Raw genomic sequence first — 19472 nt, forward strand, 5'->3', positions numbered from 1 at the left:
GGCCCCCAGTATGGGCACGCAGAGAAGAGGAACCAGGGCTGCTGGAGGGGGAACCCCAGAAAAGGAGGTTTGGGGCACAGAGCAGGTGAGTATAACATGTTTATTACTTTAATTTAAAAAATGCCTTTAGTAACCCTTAAAGGTTCAAAGCAACACACACTTGTCGAACAACCCAGGAGGCTTCGCTGCAATCTAGAACAGATGTGCATGCGCATTGCGTACGATCTGGGGCTGGCTGCAAGAACCTGGAAGAGACAGCTGGCCCCCTGATGACATCCAAGAAAAAGATGGTGGCTTAGAATGGGACCTGTAGAAGGAGAGTGGTGCAGCAGAAGAGGACAATGCTGGACCCGCTGGGCTTGTTAGTATAATTACACAGCATAGATGAAAGGCAAATGGAAACAGGCACAATAACTGTATTTTTGTAGAAGAGGGTGAAGTAACTATTTAAATACACTATATTTTCAAAAGTATTGGGCCTGCCTTTACGTGAGCATGAACTTTAATGGCATCCCAGTCTTAGTCCACAGGGTTCAATATTGAGTTGGCCCACCCTTTGCAGCTATAACAGCCTCAACTCTTCTGGGAAGGCTGTCCACAAGGTTTAGGAGTGTGTCAATGGAAATGTTTGACCAGTCTTCCAAAAGCGCATTTGTGAGTTCAGGCAATGATGTTGGACAAGAAGGTCTGGATCGCAGTCTCCTTTCTAATTCATACCAAAGGTGTTCTATAGGATTGAGGCTAGGGCTCTGTTCAGGCAAGTCAGGTTCCCCCATCCCAAACTCACTCATCCATGTCTTTATGGACCTTGCTTTGTGCACTGCTGCACAGTCATGTTGGAAAAGGAAGGGGCCAGCCCCAATCTGTTCCCACAAAGTTGGAAGCATGAAATTGTCCAAAATGTCTTGGTATGCTGATGCCTTAAGAGTTCCTTTCATTGGAACTAAGGGGCCAAGCCCAACCCCTGAAAAACAACCCTACACCCTAATCCCCTCTCCAACAAAGTCTACCATAAAACTGAAGTGGGCTTTGAAGCTTGCAGTTTTAATCTGCTCTGCCAGTAAAAGGTATAACTTCAGCTTTACCCTGCTTCTACTGAAAGATAACAGTGCAGTACTTAAAGATTCTAATGACAAAAAGCAAAATAAATGTTTGAAAAGAGAGCCAAAGATAAATCAGAGAGAATGGGGGATGGATTAGAGTGGAGACTGAGAGCCAGGCCTTCTCATTCCATATCAGTGTCTGACCTCACAAATGCACTTCTGGATGAATGGTCAAACATTCCCATGGACACCCTCCTAAATCTCGTGGAAAGAGTTGAAGATGTTATAGCTTCAAAGGGTGAACCAAATCAATATTAAACCCTGCGGACTAAGACTGGGATGCCAATAACCCCCCTAACAGTATTCCTGAGTGTGGCTCGGGGTTAACTTTCAGTATCAAAAGCGGTAACCCCGAGCCACACTCGGGATTACACCGCAATGTTACTCACCTTCCCTGCGCTGCCCCGCTGTCCTCCCCGGCATCCTCACAGTCTCTCCCCGCTCTGTGCATGGTCGATTGCCAGCACTTGCCTTTCGGTTCCCTGCTGCGAACGTTGCGACACAGGGGGGTGGAACCGGTGGCAAATTCAAAAGTGTAAAAACACAAATGACATGATACAAAGCTGTGATCCTAATGGATTACACTGTATCATGCCATTTCAGCACAGGATTTCACCTGGTGACTTTTCCAGTGCCCTGCCTGTGCTTTTCCAGTGCTTTGTGCCAGGAAAATTTTGAATGACCATGGCGTCCAGAAAGCATTCTTTTTGCGCAAAAGCGCTTTTAGATGAACTGGAAAACAGCGACAGTGAAACTGAATTACTTGAAGAACTGAGCGATAGCGATTTGTAGGAAAATTCGTCATCAGGTACGGAAACTGATGACAGTGACGATTCTGATGTCTCTTTCTGGCACATAGCTTGTGGAATTTGGGAAGTATATCAAATGATTATTCAGAATTTCCAACGGAGCTATGTGCCAGAAAGAGACATCAGAATCGTCGCTGTTGTCACTTTTCGTACCTGATGACGAATTTTCATACGAATCGCTAGCGCTCAGTTCTTCAAGTAATTCAGTTTCGCTGTCGCTGTTTTCCAGTTTGTCTAAAAGCACTTTTGCGCAAAAAGAACGCTTTTTGGATGCCATTGTCATTCTCAATTTTCCAGGCACAAAGAACTGGAAAAGCACAGGCAGGGCACTGGAAAAGCCACCAGGTGAAATCCTGTGGTGAAATGGCATGATACAGTGTAATCCGTTAGGATCACAAGTTTGTATCATGTCATTTAGTGTACTTACATTTTTTAAATTGCCGCCGGTTTCACCCCTGTGTGTCGCAGCACTCGCAGGGAAGGGGAGCGGAAAACAGGTGCCGGCATCGGCCGAGCACACAGTGGGAGGACAGCGGGAGGACGGCGGGGGATCACAGAGGAAGGTGAGTTTTAAATTGTAGAACAACAGATTTCTATGCAAAAGAATGTATGGCTTTTAGCACAGAAATCCTGACATAATCAGTCTGCCAGGGAGGTTAATGCGGAGTTCCACCCTTTACCTAAAAATACCCCTGGGACAGTCAGGGCTAGTGCATTTAAACAACGATAGCCTCTGAACTGTCCCCTGTTTCACTTACCTTTTAGAAGAAATACTTAACTTGAAAATGTCTTGTCCAACGCTGCCATCTCAGGTGTGGGCAGCTGAAGCCGGAGTGTCCTCTTCGGTTTCCTCTTCGGTGACGTTGGAGTCCCAGAATGCCCTGCACCGGCCCTGCTCGTCACTTCCAGGGCAGGCGCGTCATCCCTGCCCAGAAGCATGCCCAGAAGCTGTTCAGCAGGGAATGGCGCGTCTGCCCCGGAAGTGACGAGCAGGGCCGGTGCAAGAGCAATGACTCCTGGGATTGATTACGCTCATCTCCCTGGAGTCAATGCGAGGATGAAGCGACGGCGCGGGCAGGGAGGAAGAGGAAGGGAGGTAAGTATATTGTCATTAAAAACAAGGTAAGTGAAAAAAAAAAATTAATTATCCAATTCTTTTTCAGGTTCATCTAAGCCAGCGGACGGTGAATTTTTTTTTTTAGGGTGGAACTCGCTTTAGAGTTCATGTGTGTGTAAAGGCAGGCGTCCCAATACTTTTGACAATATAGTGTATAATTTCCATTATACAATGTCTTTTTTTTTTAAAACAAAAATGAAATAAAGCAGTAATATTATACTAAGCTAATGGAAAACATTTTAATGTCTCCTCTTTTTGTTTAGGAGGAGACATTTGAAGGAATACAGCATCATAACATACAGTATCTGAAACATTGTAACACATGAAAAGGTTTCTATCCCCAAGCATAGTTCCTGAATATTGCTATTAAATCAACCAAAAACAGATGTATTGCTCATTAATACTTCTTATAGCTGAAATGATGTGATTCAGTATCAGCTGGAGCACAGGTCACATCTGTAGCTTGATACTGAATGGCAATTTAGCATCACAGTCCATTACTGTAATGTATGTAGGTTTAGGCAGTTCACAGAGACACATGTAAGCTACAATTTAGTACAAAGGCATGGGAAAGCTCTTAGCAAAGGAAAAGGTTCTAAATCAGATGTTCCATCTTTTTCCTGCCATTCTAACAGCATTCTGACATTAGGAAAGCATTTAGGGGACGTAGATGCAAATTCAAACATTTTCCTCCCTTAGAAAGGAATATAAAGTAGCCTCAACAGAACTGGAGGAATAATGTGGTCTAATTGACACTTTTATGCCTAATAAGTACCAAATGAACAAAAATGAAAGGAGCGCATAATGTGTGGCTATACATTGCCTCTGTATATGGAGAACTGTAAATATTTTATTTGATTAAAGTCCTTTGCTCAAAATATATATGCATGAAACCTCAGATTCCCTTTCTACTGTACTTTTTATGCTTCTTTATAGCCCTTTTGGCATGTATGTACTGCAATGAAGCGATGAAAAAAATTACCACTATCATCATATTAGTCATCATGCCTTATATTCTGTGAACTCCACTCACTGGTTGCTATGACTATAGAACACATTTTGTAGTATTAATATCTATAGCTATTAATTAACAGTAAAGCTGGATTTGCAATGTAATAATATAAAACTATGGTTTTAATGTGCCTTACTGTAGTTTGTTTTATACAGGTATTTATATAGTAATCGCAATTTATGCAGCGCTTTACATACTGTACATTCATAGAAGTCCCTGCTCTCAAGGAGCTTACAATCTACAGTAGCTATCTAACATGCATACATACTGTAAATGCACATGCATGCTAGGGCCAGATGGACAGGAGCCTACTAATATTTTATTAGAGTATGGGAGAAATCCAGAGTACCCAGGGGAAACCCATGAAGTTAACCAGCGACCCTTGTGCTGCAAGATGGAAATGCTAACCAAGTCACTGTCATGCCCGTTTAGCATATTTTAGCATTTTGTGCGTTATTTAATGCAATTTGTTACTTTTTTTGCACGCTGCAAAATGCACAAGAATACATCAAAAACCCATGTCAAAATGCATAGTCTGAATCGAGCCTTAGAACTTAGTTTAAAGCGATTTGGTCCTAATTGGTCTGAGGGCCAGTTCACACCAAAGAAACGCAGCCAGGATGCATTCCGGATGCTTTTCTGCATGCCTATTTTTGACATGTCTTTGGTGTGTTCCAGTGTGTTTTTGATTCATTTTTAGTGCATTTTTGATGCGGCCCAGTGCATTTCCCCCCTCTTTTTTGTTAAGTAATGACATGTATGTTCCAGTGCGTGTTTGGTGCGTTTAGGTGTGTTTCTGTGCATTTTTTGGTTTTACCGCATTCCAGTACAGTCCAGTGCAGAAAAAATGCAGCATGTTCTACTTTTTTTTTCTTGAACTGGAATGCACTGGAACTGACTGCATTGGGGTAAACTACAAAAGAGAAAAGAAAGCAGTGCCATCTAAGTGCAGTATAAAAGATGCGTTTAATAACAACAGACAAATGCAAACTCACAGGATGGGCATGATAAATCAGCATGTAAAGGGTTCATCCACTCCAGTGGGAGGACAAGTAGCAGGGATCCGGGGAATCTTTGCTGGTTCCGTCTGTGCTGGTGCCTCCCAGAACTTCCAGTTACGCGGTGCCCCTCAGAGAGGAGCCACTGACTTCACTTCCCAGTAGAAGGTGGAGTGGGAGGTGCGTGCGTTCGAAGCGTGCATGCTTCTTCCTCAGGCAATCAGATTGCCTGAGGAAGATTACCTGAGGAAGAAGCATGCATGCTTCGAACGCGCGCACCTCCCACTCCACCTTCTACCCAGAAGTGAAGTCAGCAGGTCTCCTCTAAGGGACACGGTTGGTCCGGAAGTGCTTGGAACCACCAGCACAGCCAAAACCAGGGAAGATTCCCTGGATCCCCTCTGCTCGTCCTCCCACGGGAGTGGATGAACCCTTTACATGCCGGTTTATGATGCCCATCCTGTGAGTTTGCATTTGTATGTTGTTATTAAACACATCTTTTATACTGCACTTAGATGGCCCTGCTCTCCTTTCTCTTTTGTTGTACATTTCCACATAGTTCCTTCTAGTTCTTATCAGAGCCTGCAGCCATCTACAGCCAGTATTTCTCCATTGTCCAGCAATCAGCCCATGCTTGAACTGTATGGACATTTTAACAAGAACTTACTCCTGCATATGCCCCCCTCTTCTCAGCCTATAGACCGCTTATTATTTTATTGTTTGTACTGATGTGAACTAAGCCATTGAAAACCATATAGCCTACTATCCATACGTTTTTGATGCAATAAAAAAATGCACTGGACTGCATGTGGTGTGAACTGGCCCTTATGGCAAAACACTCAGAAGAATTTCAGAAAAATAACCAAATGTAATAGCTGTATGTCTAAATTGGTGCCCGCATAAGAAAAAAAATCCAATTACAATAGCTTTAATGAAAACACTCGATAGTTACAGTTATTTTGATGTCAGTCAGTATGATGACCAGATACAAGCACAAAAATTACATCAGCCATACAGACCAAATGTCTAACTGTGTATGAGCTTACATTTCGTTTTTTTCTTTTCAAAAATCAGAGTAATTTCACTTGTCCCCTTCTTGCTTTTGCAGTCTCCCCCTTTTGCCTTGGAGACCCCTTATCATTTATTTTTTGCTTTTTTATTATGCTTACATTTTATACAGATGAAAAAGAAGAGAGGTTTTGAGACTTTATATGAGACTCATGACCAACTGAGTCTCCATCCCTGATGCATGAAAGCAAAAACACAACAAACACAAAAGTGGGACTTTATATGAGGTGTGACCAGTTGAGATAAATAGTAAATTTGTCATAAGAAAGACCAGAAGGGTAATAATTAATAATTTTATTAAAATTCTAAAGACCAGTTAACAGTAAAACCAAAGTGTTCACATAGAATATGTAGACCCATGGTAGTGGGATAAACATAAATGATACACATATGGATGTAAAAGGTCCAAGACAGTAGTACAAAAAGGTACAATATAAACCTGGTACATTCTAATATATAGTAGACATATAATAGGGTCATATAATGGAAATGTATAGTAAACACTTGTAATAGATGGATATGCCTATGTTTGACTCAACACGTTTCGTGAGGGGTCACTTCATCAGAAGTATACATAGTTCAAATATCTAAAAAATATATATCAACATAAATAACAGTATATCCAATAAATACATATACTTCAAACACCTATCATAGGTAAGGCTTACAATTAGGTAATAGCTGTGTCAGGGGTCATGTATCATCCGGGGGTAGGGGTACATTTTATACAGATCTTTATGCTAGACACATGAAGCTGAAGGACCTCTTCACCTTTTCTCCATTTTGGGATGATATCTAAATGATGCAAAGTGTGTCACTGGTATGATGGCATCAGCCCTAATTTCTTTACCAATGTACTGTAAATGAAGGCACCATGGTGATGCTCTTAAAGGAGGTGTGTTTCATTTTACTGGTCATCATTCAACCTGGAAAAGGACAGGAGCTGAACCACAATGTGTGTTGGGGTGGTGTCAGTGCTGGAGTTGAGGGAAGTATTTCGGCCAGAGCTACTTTCTTTTAATAAACTGGAGTCCTTTTTTAAATAATGATTTATTTACCAATCACAAAATTTGGCTATAAGTAACACCATTATATTATCAAAAAAGTATGTTTTACCTTCAGATGTATACGAAGGACAAAAGATGAGCATAGGACACATGAGCATAAGACACACACATACAGTACATACTGTACATACATGCAAACACTCAGACACAGACTCTCATCTATGTGTGTTTTGTGTTATATACCGTTGTAGAATATTATGGAATATTTGTGCCATTTTGCAGTTACAAACCTGTTTTTTTTATAATGGTATAGTGGTAATGTTAAATGAAATAATGCAGTTTATGTTCATTTTGCTATTTATGATTTATTTCCAGATAACCTTTTTCATGCTGCTGTCTGCAGTGTGTGTCATGCTCAACTTGGCGGGTTCCATTCTCTCCTGTCAAAATGCTCAACTAGTCAGTTCTCTTGAAGGTTGTCGTCTGGTAAGTGCCTGCAGTGTAACCCATGTTGACCTGAATATTGGATATATTTCTTGCTCTATTAACTTTTGAATCCAGAGAAACTGTTGAAATATAGTACTGTTTACCAAATGTACAGGTTGTGCATGAATATAACAAAGCTGTAGAATACTTTAATATATCATTTTTTTAGCAGCAACAAAACCTGCCTCACCATACCTCAAATAGGCATTACAGTTTATTTGGCATATTTCTATTTGAGTAAAAATTCTAGGGTGAATGATTGTGCATATGTTATAAAAACTCTGAATAATGAAACAGCAAATAGGCTTACTAACTGAGAATGTCCAACAAAAAATTCCGTGATTCATGACAGTTGGTTAGACTTTAGCTCGTTTTTGTCAAATCATTTACCGCATGCTTTTGTCTACTGCTCTTTGTATACCAACATTGTTTTTTGCACTGTCTTACTTAACAAATATTATAGCATTAAAATACTTCTTAGGGTGATGCATATCAGTTTTAATAGTTAAAGTGTTAGGTCCTTGGTAATTAACTATAATAAGTTCAGTACTAGATAATAGTAGATTGCATGCCATAATAATTCTGACAGCATTGATGGAGTTTCCAAAATATCAAAACTTCAACAGTATTGGAAGAATAGGTACATTTCTCCCCACCACTTTACATGGCAGTGCTCAGAGCCTGAGTGGCCTATTGCCATGCACCAGATGTCGGTGGCCGGGACAGGGTGGTGCATTTCTAAACCTTTGTAGATGCTTAGAAAGTTATTGTCATAGGAGTTTTGGGAGGCTCCAGTAACACCTCCAAAAAGGTTATTCTAAGTACAAAGGTACAATTTGAAATCTTATGATGTCTTTATTCAGCAGCAGGTTTAACTTAAGACTAGTGTTGAGCGAACACGGACTGTATTATTCGTGTTCGTACCGAATAATTGGATTTTTTTTACCCGAACACGGACACGGACACTTTACTGTATGTTCGGGTAAAAATCCGTGTTCGGTCGTTTTATTTCCGGGTTTTGCATGCTTTGGCGCTCTTTTCATGGCGGGCTTTCAACAGCCAATCAACAATCGTTTAACTGGTGTGCCTTAAGCCATCCCAGCCATGCCTGCAAATGTCTTAGTAGCTGTGATTGGCCGTCTGAAGCATGTGACCAAGTCTTTATAAGTTCGAGGCAGCCGCCGCAGCAGCGTCATTCTGCTGCTTAGCTAAGGGACAGAGCACACATCAATGTGCTGGCTGCTGATTAGGGAAAGATAGGCAGGAAAAAACCATTTGTGTCCGGATAGAATTGAGGGACAGGTCGGAGTGTTTAGGCAGGGCGAGTTGTAGGCATTTTAGGGATAGAGTCTGCTGAATTATAGGGTCAGTGTCTTCTACATACTACAATCGATATTGCTGTGTGGGGGGTGGGGTGAATCTGCACTCAATCCTGATCTACGATCTCTTCTCAATCCTGTTAGGGACAGAGTCTGCTGAATTTTAGGGAAACTGTGTTCTACAAACTACAATCGATATTGCTGTGTGGTGTGGGATTGGAGATAGGCAGGTGTCAGTGATCCACATCCATTTTTCTGTGTGTGAGCTGCAGTGAACACAATCTTTTTGGGCTGCAGTGAACACAATCTTTTTGGGCTGCAGTGAACACAATCTTTTTGGGCTGCAGTGAACACAATCTTTTTGGGCTGCAGTGAACACAATCTTTTTGGGGTGCAGTGAACAAAATCTTTTTGGGGTGCAGTGAACACAATCCTTTTTGGTGTGCAGTGAACACAATCTTTGTGGGGTGCAGTGAACAAAATCCTTTGTGGGGTGCAGTGAACACAATCTTTTTGGGGTGCAGTGAACAAAATCCTTTTTGGGGTGCAGTGAACAACATCCTTTTTGGGGTGCAGTGAACACAATCTTTTTGGGGTGCAGTGAACAAAATCCTTTGTGGGGTGCAGTGAACACAATCTTTTTGGGGTGCAGTGAACACAATCTTTTTGGGGTGGAGTGAACAACATCCTTTTTGGGGTGCAGTGAACAAAATCCTTTTTGGGGTGCAGTGAACAAAATCATTTTTGGGGTGCAGTGAACACAATCTTTTTGGGGTGCAGTGAACACAATCTTTGTGGGGTGCAGTGAACACAATCTTTTTGGGGTGGAGTGAACAACATCCTTTTTGGGGTGCAGTGAACAACATCCTTTTTGGGGTGCAGTGAACACAATCTTTTTGGGGTGCAGTGAACACAATCTTTGTGGGGTACAGTGAACAGAATCTTTGTGGGGTGCAGTGAACACAATCTTTGGGGGGTACAGTGAACACAATCTTTTTGGGGTGCAGTGAACACAATCTTTGTGGGGTGCAGTGAACACAATCTTTTTGGGGTGGAGTGAACAAAATCATTTTTGGGGTGCAGTGAACAACATCCTTTTTGGGGTGCAGTGATCAAAATCCTTTTTGGGGTGCAGTGAACACAATCTTTTTGGGGTGCAGTGAACAAAATCCTTTGTGGGGTGCAGTGAACAGAATCTTTGTGGGGTGCAGTGAACACAATCTTTGGGGGGGTACAGTGAACACAATCTTTTTGGGGTGCAGTGAACACAATCTTTGTGGGGTACAGTGAACAGAATCTTTGTGGGGTGCAGTGAACACAATCTTTGGGGGGTACAGTGAACACAATCTTTTTGGGGTGCAGTGAACACAATCTTTGGGGGGTACAGTGAACACAATCTTTTTGGGGTGCAGTGAACACAATCTTTGTGGGGTGCAGTGAACACAATCTTTGGGGGGGTACAGTGAACACAATCTTTTTGGGGTGCAGTGAACAACATCCTTTTAGGGTGCAGTGAACACAATCTTTGTGGGGTGCAGTGAACAACATCCTTTTAGGGTGCAGTGAACACAATCTTTGTGGGGTACAGTGAACAGAATCTTTGTGGGGTGCAGTGAACACAATCTTTGGGGGGTACAGTGAACACAATCTTTGTGAGGTGCAGTGAACACAATCATTGTGGGGTGCAGTGAACTCAATCTTTGTGGGGTACAGTGAACACAATCTCATACTTCTGAAGATTTGAGGGTGCTGCCTGTTCCATACTCCCCCTACTCCTCATCTAGCCTTTTAGGGGTACAAACAATAGTAATTGGGGCCTAGTGTGGTTGTGTACGTGTGATATACATACACTTTTTTTGGATCATATTTTCTATTCCGCTATTTAATCAAAAACCTTTGGGGATCAGTTAAATTGGGGGATAGTCTGTGTTGGTACGTGTGAGAGAGATCCACCTTTCCAAGTTGTTGGGGTTCATCTCATACTTCTGAAGGTTTGAGGGTGCTGCCTGTTCCATACTCCCCCTACTCCTAGCCTTTTAGGGGTACAAACAATAGTAATTGGGGCCTAGTGTGGTTGTGTACGTGTGATATACATACACTTTTTTTGGATCATATTTTCTATTCCGCTATTTAATCAAAAACCTTTGGGGATCAGTTAAATTGGGGGATAGTCTGTGTTGGTACGTGTGAGAGAGATCCACCTTTCCAAGTTGTTGGGGTTCATCTCATACTTCTGAAGGTTTGAGGGTGCTGCCTGTTCCATACTCCCCCTACTCCTAGCCTTTTAGGGGTACAAACAATAGTAATTGGGGCCTAGTGTGGTTGTGTACGTGTGATATACATACACTTTTTTTGGATCATATTTTCTATTCCGCTATTTAATCAAAAACCTTTGGGGATCAGTTAAATTGGGGGATAGTCTGTGTTGGTACGTGTGAGAGAGATCCACCTTTCCAAGTTGTTGGGGTTCATCTCATACTTCTGAAGGTTTGAGGGTGCTGCCTGTTCCATACCCCCCCTACTCCTCATCTAGCCTTTTAGGGGTACAAACAATAGTAATTGGGGCCTAGTGTGGTTGTGTACGTGTGATATACATACACTTTTTTTGGATCATATTTTCTATTCCGCTATTTAATCAAAAACCTTTGGGGATCAGTTAAATTGGGGGATAGTCTGTGTTGGTACGTGTGAGAGAGATCCACCTTTCCAAGTTGTTGGGGTTCATCTCATACTTCTGAAGGTTTGAGGGTGCTGCCTGTTCCATACTCCCCCTACTCCTCATCTAGCCTTTTAGGGGTACAAACAATAGTAATTGGGGCCCAGTGTGGTTGTGTACGTGTGATATACATACACTTTTTTTGGATCATATTTTCTATTCCGCTATTTAATCAAAAACCTTTGGGGATCAGTTAAATTGGGGGATAGTCTGTGTTGGTACGTGTGAGAGAGATCCACCTTTCCAAGTTGTTGGGGTTCATCTCATACTTCTGAAGGTTTGAGGGTGCTGCCTGTTCCATACTCCCCCTACTCCTCATCTAGCCTTTTAGGGGTACAAACAATAGTAATTGGGGCCTAGTGTGGTTGTGTACGTGTGATATACATACACTTTTTTTGGATCATATTTTCTATTCCGCTATTTAATCAAAAACCTTTGGGGATCAGTTAAATTGGGGGATAGTCTGTGTTGGTACGTGTGAGAGAGATCCACCTTTCCAAGTTGTTGGGGTTCATCTCATACTTCTGAAGGTTTGAGGGTGCTGCCTGTTCCATACCCCCCCTACTCCTCATCTAGCCTTTTAGGGGTACAAACAATAGTAATTGGGGCCTAGTGTGGTTGTGTACGTGTGATATACATACACTTTTTTTGGATCATATTTTCTATTCCGCTATTTAATCAAAAACCTTTGGGGATCAGTTAAATTGGGGGATAGTCTGTGTTGGTACGTGTGAGAGAGATCCACCTTTCCAAGTTGTTGGGGTTCATCTCATACTTCTGAAGGTTTGAGGGTGCTGCCTGTTCCATACCCCCCCTACTCCTCATCTAGTCTTTTAGGGGTACAAACAATAGTAATTGGGGCCTAGTGTGGTTGTGTACGTGTGATATACATACACTTTTTTTGGATCATATTTTCTATTCCGCTATTTAATCAAAAACCTTTGGGGATCAGTTAAATTGGGGGATAGTCTGTGTTGGTACGTGTGAGAGAGATCCACCTTTCCAAGTTGTTGGGGTTCATCTCATACTTCTGAAGGTTTGAGGGTGCTGCCTGTTCCATACCCCCCCTACTCCTCATCTAGCCTTTTAGGGGTACAAACAATAGTAATTGGGGCCTAGTGTGGTTGTGTACGTGTGATATACATACACTTTTTTCGGATCATATTTTCTATTCCGCTATTTAATCAAAAACCTTTGGGGATCAGTTAAATTGGGGGATAGTCTGTGTTGGTACGTGTGAGAGAGATCCACCTTTCCAAGTTGTTGGGGTTCATCTCATACTTCTGAAGGTTTGAGGGTGCTGCCTGTTCCATACTCCCCCTACTCCTCATCTTGCCTTTTAGGGGTACAAACAATAGTAATTGGGGCCTAGTGTGGTTGTGTACGTGTGATATACATACACTTTTTTTGGATCATATTTTCTATTCCGCTATTTAATCAAAAACCTTTGGGGATCAGTTAAATTGGGGGATAGTCTGTGTTGGTACGTGTGAGAGAGATCCACCTTTCCAAGTTGTTGGGGTTCATCTCATACTTCTGAAGGTTTGAGGGTGCTGCCTGTTCCATACTCCCCCTACTCCTCATCTAGCCTTTTAGGGGTACAAACAATAGTAATTGGGGCCTAGTGTGGTTGTGTACGTGTGATATACATACACTTTTTTTGGATCATATTTTCTATTCCGCTATTTAATCAAAAACCTTTGGGGATCAGTTAAATTGGGGGATAGTCTGTGTTGGTACGTGTGAGAGAGATCCACCTTTCCAAGTTGTTGGGGTTCATCTCATACTTCTGAAGGTTTGAGGGTGCTGCCTGTTCCATACTCCCCCTACTCCTAGCCTTTTAGGGGTACAAACAATAGTAATTGGGGCCTAGTGTGGTTGTGTACGTGTGATATACATACACTTTTTTTGGATCATATTTTCTATTCCGCTATTTAATCAAAAACCTTTGGGGATCAGTTAAATTGGGGGATAGTCTGTGTTGGTACGTGTGAGAGAGATCCACCTTTCCAAGTTGTTGGGGTTCATCTCATACTTCTGAAGGTTTGAGGGTGCTGCCTGTTCCATACTCCCCCTACTCCTAGCCTTTTAGGGGTACAAACAATAGTAATTGGGGCCTAGTGTGGTTGTGTACGTGTGATATACATACACTTTTTTTGGATCATATTTTCTATTCCGCTATTTAATCAAAAACCTTTGGGGATCAGTTAAATTGGGGGATAGTCTGTGTTGGTACGTGTGAGAGAGATCCACCTTTCCAAGTTGTTGGGGTTCATCTCATACTTCTGAAGGTTTGAGGGTGCTGCCTGTTCCATACTCCCCCTACTCCTCATCTAGCCTTTTAGGGGTACAAACAATAGTAATTGGGGCCCAGTGTGGTTGTGTACGTGTGATATACATACACTTTTTTTGGATCATATTTTCTATTCCGCTATTTAATCAAAAACCTTTGGGGATCAGTTAAATTGGGGGATAGTCTGTGTTGGTACGTGTGAGAGAGATCCACCTTTCCAAGTTGTTGGGGTTCATCTCATACTTCTGAAGGTTTGAGGGTGCTGCCTGTTCCATACCCCCCCTACTCCTCATCTAGCCTTTTAGGGGTACAAACAATAGTAATTGGGGCCTAGTGTGGTTGTGTACGTGTGATATACATACACTTTTTTTGGATCATATTTTCTATTCCGCTATTTAATCAAAAACCTTTGGGGATCAGTTAAATTGGGGGATAGTCTGTGTTGGTACGTGTGAGAGAGATCCACCTTTCCAAGTTGTTGGGGTTCATCTCATACTTCTGAAGGTTTGAGGGTGCTGCCTGTTCCATACCCCCCCTACTCCTCATCTAGCCTTTTAGGGGTACAAACAATAGTAATTGGGGCCTAGTGTGGTTGTGTACGTGTGATATACATACACTTTTTTTGGATCATATTTTCTATTCCGCTATTTAATCAAAAACCTTTGGGGATCAGTTAAATTGGGGGATAGTCTGTGTTGGTACGTGTGAGAGAGATCCACCTTTCCAAGTTTTTGGGGTTCATCTCATACTACTGAAGATTTGAGGGTGCTGCCTGTTCCATACTCCTCCTCCTACTGCTCAACCATCCTTTTAGGGGTACAAACAATAGTAGTTGGGGCCTAGTGTGGTGGTGTACGTGCGAGATACATACACTTTCTTTTTGATCATATTTTCTATTCCGCTATTCAATTAAAACCTTTGGGGATCAATTCAATTGCGAGATAGTCTGTGTCGGTACGTGTGAGATCCACCTTTCCAAGTTGTTGGGGTTCATCTCATACTTCTGAAGATTTGAGGGTGCTGCCTGTTCCATACTCCTGCTCCTACTGCTCAACCATCCTTTTAGGGGTACAAACAATAGTAATTGGGGCCTAGTGTGGTTGTGTACGTGCGAGATACATACACTTTTTTTGATCATATTTCCTATTCCGCTATTCAATAAAAACCTTTGAGGATCAATTGAATTGCGGGATAGTCTGTGTCGGTACGTGTGAGATCCACCTTTCCAAGTTTTTGGGGTTCATCTCATACTTCTGAAGATTTGAGGGTGCTGCCTGTTCCATACTCCTCCTCCTACTCCTCATCCATCCTTTTAGGGGTACAAACAATAGTAATTGGGGCCTAGTGTGGTTGTGTACGTGCGAGATACATACACTTTTTTTGATCATATTTCCTATTCCGCTATTCAATAAAAACCTTTGAGGATCAATTGAATTGCGGGATAGTCTGTGTCGGTACGTGTGAGATCCACCTTTCCAAGTTTTTGGGGTTCATCTCATACTTCTGAAGATTTGAGGGTGCTGCCTGTTCCATACTCCTCCTCCTACTCCTCATCCATCCTTTTAGGGGTACAAACAATAGTAATTGGGGCCTAGTGTGGTTGTGTACGTGCGAGATACATACACTTTTTTTGATCATATTTCCTATTCCGCTATTCAATAAAAACCTTTGAGGATCAATTGAATTGCGGGATAGTCTGTGTCGGTACGTGTGAGATCCACCTTTCCAAGTTTTTGGGGTTCATCTCATACTTCTGAAGATTTGAGGGTGCTGTCTGTTCCATACTCCTCCTACTCCTCATCCATCCTTTTAGGGGTAGAAACAATAGTAATTGGGGCCTAGTGTGGTTTTGTACGTGCGAGATACATACACTTTTTTGGATCATATTTCCTATTCCGCTATTCAATAAAAACCTTTCTAGGGCAAGATCTTAAATTACAGAAATATGAGGAGACCGTCAAATAAGGGCCGTGGCCTGGGTCGTGGTGCTGCTGGTAGAGCTCCTGTTGCAAGGAGAGGACGTGGTCGATCTGTGCCAGCTACACGCACAAGTGAAACACCTTCCTCAAGTGTGAGTAGGCGACAGAACCTGCATCAGTATTTGGTAGGGCATCAAACGCCCCTAGAAGTGATGAGGCCAGAACAAGTTGAGGCGATAGTAGATTGGTTTGCTGCTGACAGTGCCTCCAGTTCCTTCACATTGTCTCCCACCCAGTCTACTGCAGAAAGGTCAGAGTTGGCACCTGCAGCCAATGTCCAACCGTCTTTTACCTCACCCCCTTGCAAATCAGGCCAGCAGTCTGAGCCCCAAGCCATACAGCAGTCTCTTATTCTTTTTGAGGACTCTGTCAGCAGGGTTTCCCAGGGCCATCCACCTAGCCCTGCCCCAGAAGTGGAAGAGATTGAGTGCAGCGATGCCCAACCACTTATTTCTCAAGATGAGTACATGCAAGGATCATCGCAGCACGTCTCCGATGATGACGAAACGCAGGTGCCAACTGCTGCGGCGTTCAGCATTGTGGAGACCGACAAGGAGGGCAGGGGTGAAGACTGGGTGGAAGATGATGTGGAGGACGATGAGGTCCTCGACCCCACATGGAATGAACGTCATGCAGGTGACCTGAGTAGTTTGGAGGAAGAGGCGGTGGTCGCACAGAGCCACCAGCACAGCAGAAGAGGGAGCAGGGTGCAGAAGCGGAGCGGCCGTGCCCTAGACACTACGCCCGCTACTGCCCAACGCAGCAAGGGAACGAGCGCACCAAAGTCAGCTCAAAGGAGTTCTCTAGCGTGGAAGTTCTTTAGAAAATGTGCTGATGACAGGACACGAGTGGTTTGCACCCTGTGCAATCAGAGCTTGAAGCGAGGCATAAACCTTCTCAACCTGAGCACAACCTGCATGATCAGGCATCTAAGTGCAAAGCACGAGCTGCAGTGGAGTACACACCTTCAAAACCAAGAAACGTCTCTGGCTCATCCTGCTTCCTCTTCTGCTGCAGTCTCGGCCGCTCCAGCCACATCTGTAGTGATACCGGCACCTGCCACCCCGCAAACAGACGATCTGTCAGCAACACCACCACCTGGGTCACCAACAACCATCTCCACAATGTCCCGTGGAAGCGTTCAGCTTTCCATCTCCCAAACACTTGAGAGGAAGAGGAAGTACCCCCCTACCCACCCGCGATCCCTGGCCCTGAATGCCAGCATTTCAAAATTATTGGCCTTTGAAATGCTGTCATTCCGTCTGGTGGAGACGCACAGTTTTAAAAACCTTATGTCGGTGGCTGTCCCACAGTACGTCGTGCCCAGCCGCCACTACTTTTCCAGGCAAGCCATCCCTTCCCTGCACAACCAAGTGGGGGAAAATATCAGGTGTGCACTGCGCAACGCCATCTGTGCCAAGGTCCACCTAACTACGGATACGTGGACCAGTAAGCACGGTCAGGGGCGTTATATCTCCCTAACGGCACACTGGGTAAATGCAGTGGCGGATGGGCCTGAGGCGGATAGCAATTTGGCGCATGTCCTTCCACCACCGAGGATTGCAGGGCGCTTCAGTTTGCCTCCTGTTCCTAACTCCTCCTACTCCGCTTCCTCATCCTCTACCGCCTCCTCATCCGGACAGCGTAACACCTTCACCACCAACTTCAGCACGGCCAGGGGTAAACGACAGCAGGCAGTTTTACAACTTGCCTGTTTGGGGGACAAACCACACACCGCGCAGGAGTTGTGGAGGAGCATGGAACAGCAGACAAATGAGTGGTTGCTGCCAGCGAGCCTCAAGCCCGGCCTGGTGGTGTGCGATAACGGGCGAAATCTCATAGCAGCTCTGGGCCTAGCCGGTTTGACGCACATCCCTTGCCTGGCGCATGTGCTGAATTTGGTGGTGCAGAGGTTCCTTAAAAACTACCCCGATATGTCAGAGCTGCTGCAGAAAGTGCGGGCCGTTTGTGCGCACTTTCGGCGTTCTCACCCTGCTGCTGCTCGCCTGGCAGCGCTGCAGCGTAACTTCGGCCTTCCCGCTCACCGCCTCATATGTGACGTGCCCACAAGGTGGAACTCCACCTTGCACATGCTGGAAAGACTGTGCGAGCAGCAGCAGGCCATAGTGGAGTTTCAGCTGCAGCACGCACGCGTGAGTCGCTCTGCGGAACAGCACCACTTCACCACCAATAACTGGGCCTCCATGCGAGACCTGTGTGCCTTGTTGCGCTGTTTTGAGTACTCCACCAACATGGCCAGTGGCAATGACGCCGTTCTCAGCTTAACTATCCCACTTTTATGCCTCCTTGAAAAAACAATTCGGGCGATGATGGAAGAGGATGTGGCACAGGATGAGGAGGAGGAGGAGGATGAAGAGGTAACATTTCCAAGGCTTTCAGGGCAGTCATTCGCAAGGGGCTCCGAGGGTGGGTTCCTGCACACGCAAACGCCAGGGACGCAATTGTCCAGCAGGGGCACAGTTCTGGAGGATGAGGAGGATGAGGAGGAGGAGGAGCTGGAGGAGGAGATGGAACCATGTTCACAGCAGGGTGGCACCCAGGCCAGCTCATGGCCATCACTGGTGCGTGGCTGGGGGGATACAGAGGACACGGACGATACACCTCCCACAGAGGACAGCCTTTCGTTGCCTCTGGGCAGCCTGGCACACATGAGCGATTACATGCTGCAGTGTCTCCACAACGACCGCCGAGTTGCCCACATTCTAACTTGTGCTGATTACTGGGTGGCCACGCTGCTGGATCCCCGTTACAAGGACAACGTACCGTCCTTAATTCACTCACTGGAGCGCGATCGCAAGATGCGCGAGTACAAGCGCACGCTGGTAGACGCCATGCTGCTGGCATTCCCATCTGACAGCGGGGCCACAGTGGAAGCACAAGGCAGAGGAGGAGGAGGAGGAGGTCGCCAACGCAACCAGGGCACCGCCAGCACCTCAGAAGGCAGGGTTAGCATGGCCGAAATGTGGAAAAGCTTTGTCAGCACGCCACAACAAACAGCAGCACCAGCAGCTCAGATGGAACGTCTTAGCAGGAGGCAGCATTTTACCAACATGGTGGAGCAGTATGTGTGCACACGCCTACATGTAGTGAATGACGGGTCTGCCCCCTTCAACTTCTGGGTCTCCAAATTGGGCACATGGCCTGAGCTTGCCCTTTACGCCTTGGAGGTGCTGGCGTGCCCTGCAGCCAGTGTATTATCTGAACGGGTATTTAGCACGGCTGGGGGCGTTATAACAGACAAGCGCAGCCGCCTGTCCAGAGACAATGTGGACAAGCTCACGTTCATTAAAATGAACCAGGCATGGATCCCACGGGACTTTTCCGTACCTTATGCAGAATAGCAATGGATACCGACCTTACCCACCCATTGTTCCATTTTTGCTCTTTCTCACTCTTTTGGGGTGTACCCTCATTTAAAATTTTTGAAAAGAAGCAGTTTTGGCTACCTCGTCCTCCTCCTCAGGGCCAGATTAATGTAGGGGCTATTGGAGCTGCAGCTCCAGGCCCCTACCTTTTATATAGGCCCCGGGTTGGCCATATTCAC

At 44.5% G+C, this 19472-nt stretch overlaps 1 protein-coding gene across 1 annotated transcript in view; it reads left to right on the forward strand.

Annotated features, from left to right (window-relative positions):
• ENTREP2 (endosomal transmembrane epsin interactor 2) overlaps window positions 1–19472 on the forward strand; it is a 1128669-nt gene that overhangs the window by 644729 nt on the left and 464468 nt on the right. The window contains exon 3 of the mRNA XM_082254059.1: window positions 7490–7600. Within this exon, the coding sequence (XP_082110185.1) occupies window positions 7490–7600 (111 nt within the window). The remainder of the gene's footprint in view (window positions 1–7489; window positions 7601–19472) is intronic.

The sequence above is a fragment of the Pelophylax lessonae genome (genome assembly GCF_965119305.1).
Source record: "Pelophylax lessonae genome assembly, chromosome: 4".
Taxonomy (NCBI): domain Eukaryota; kingdom Metazoa; phylum Chordata; class Amphibia; order Anura; family Ranidae; genus Pelophylax; species Pelophylax lessonae.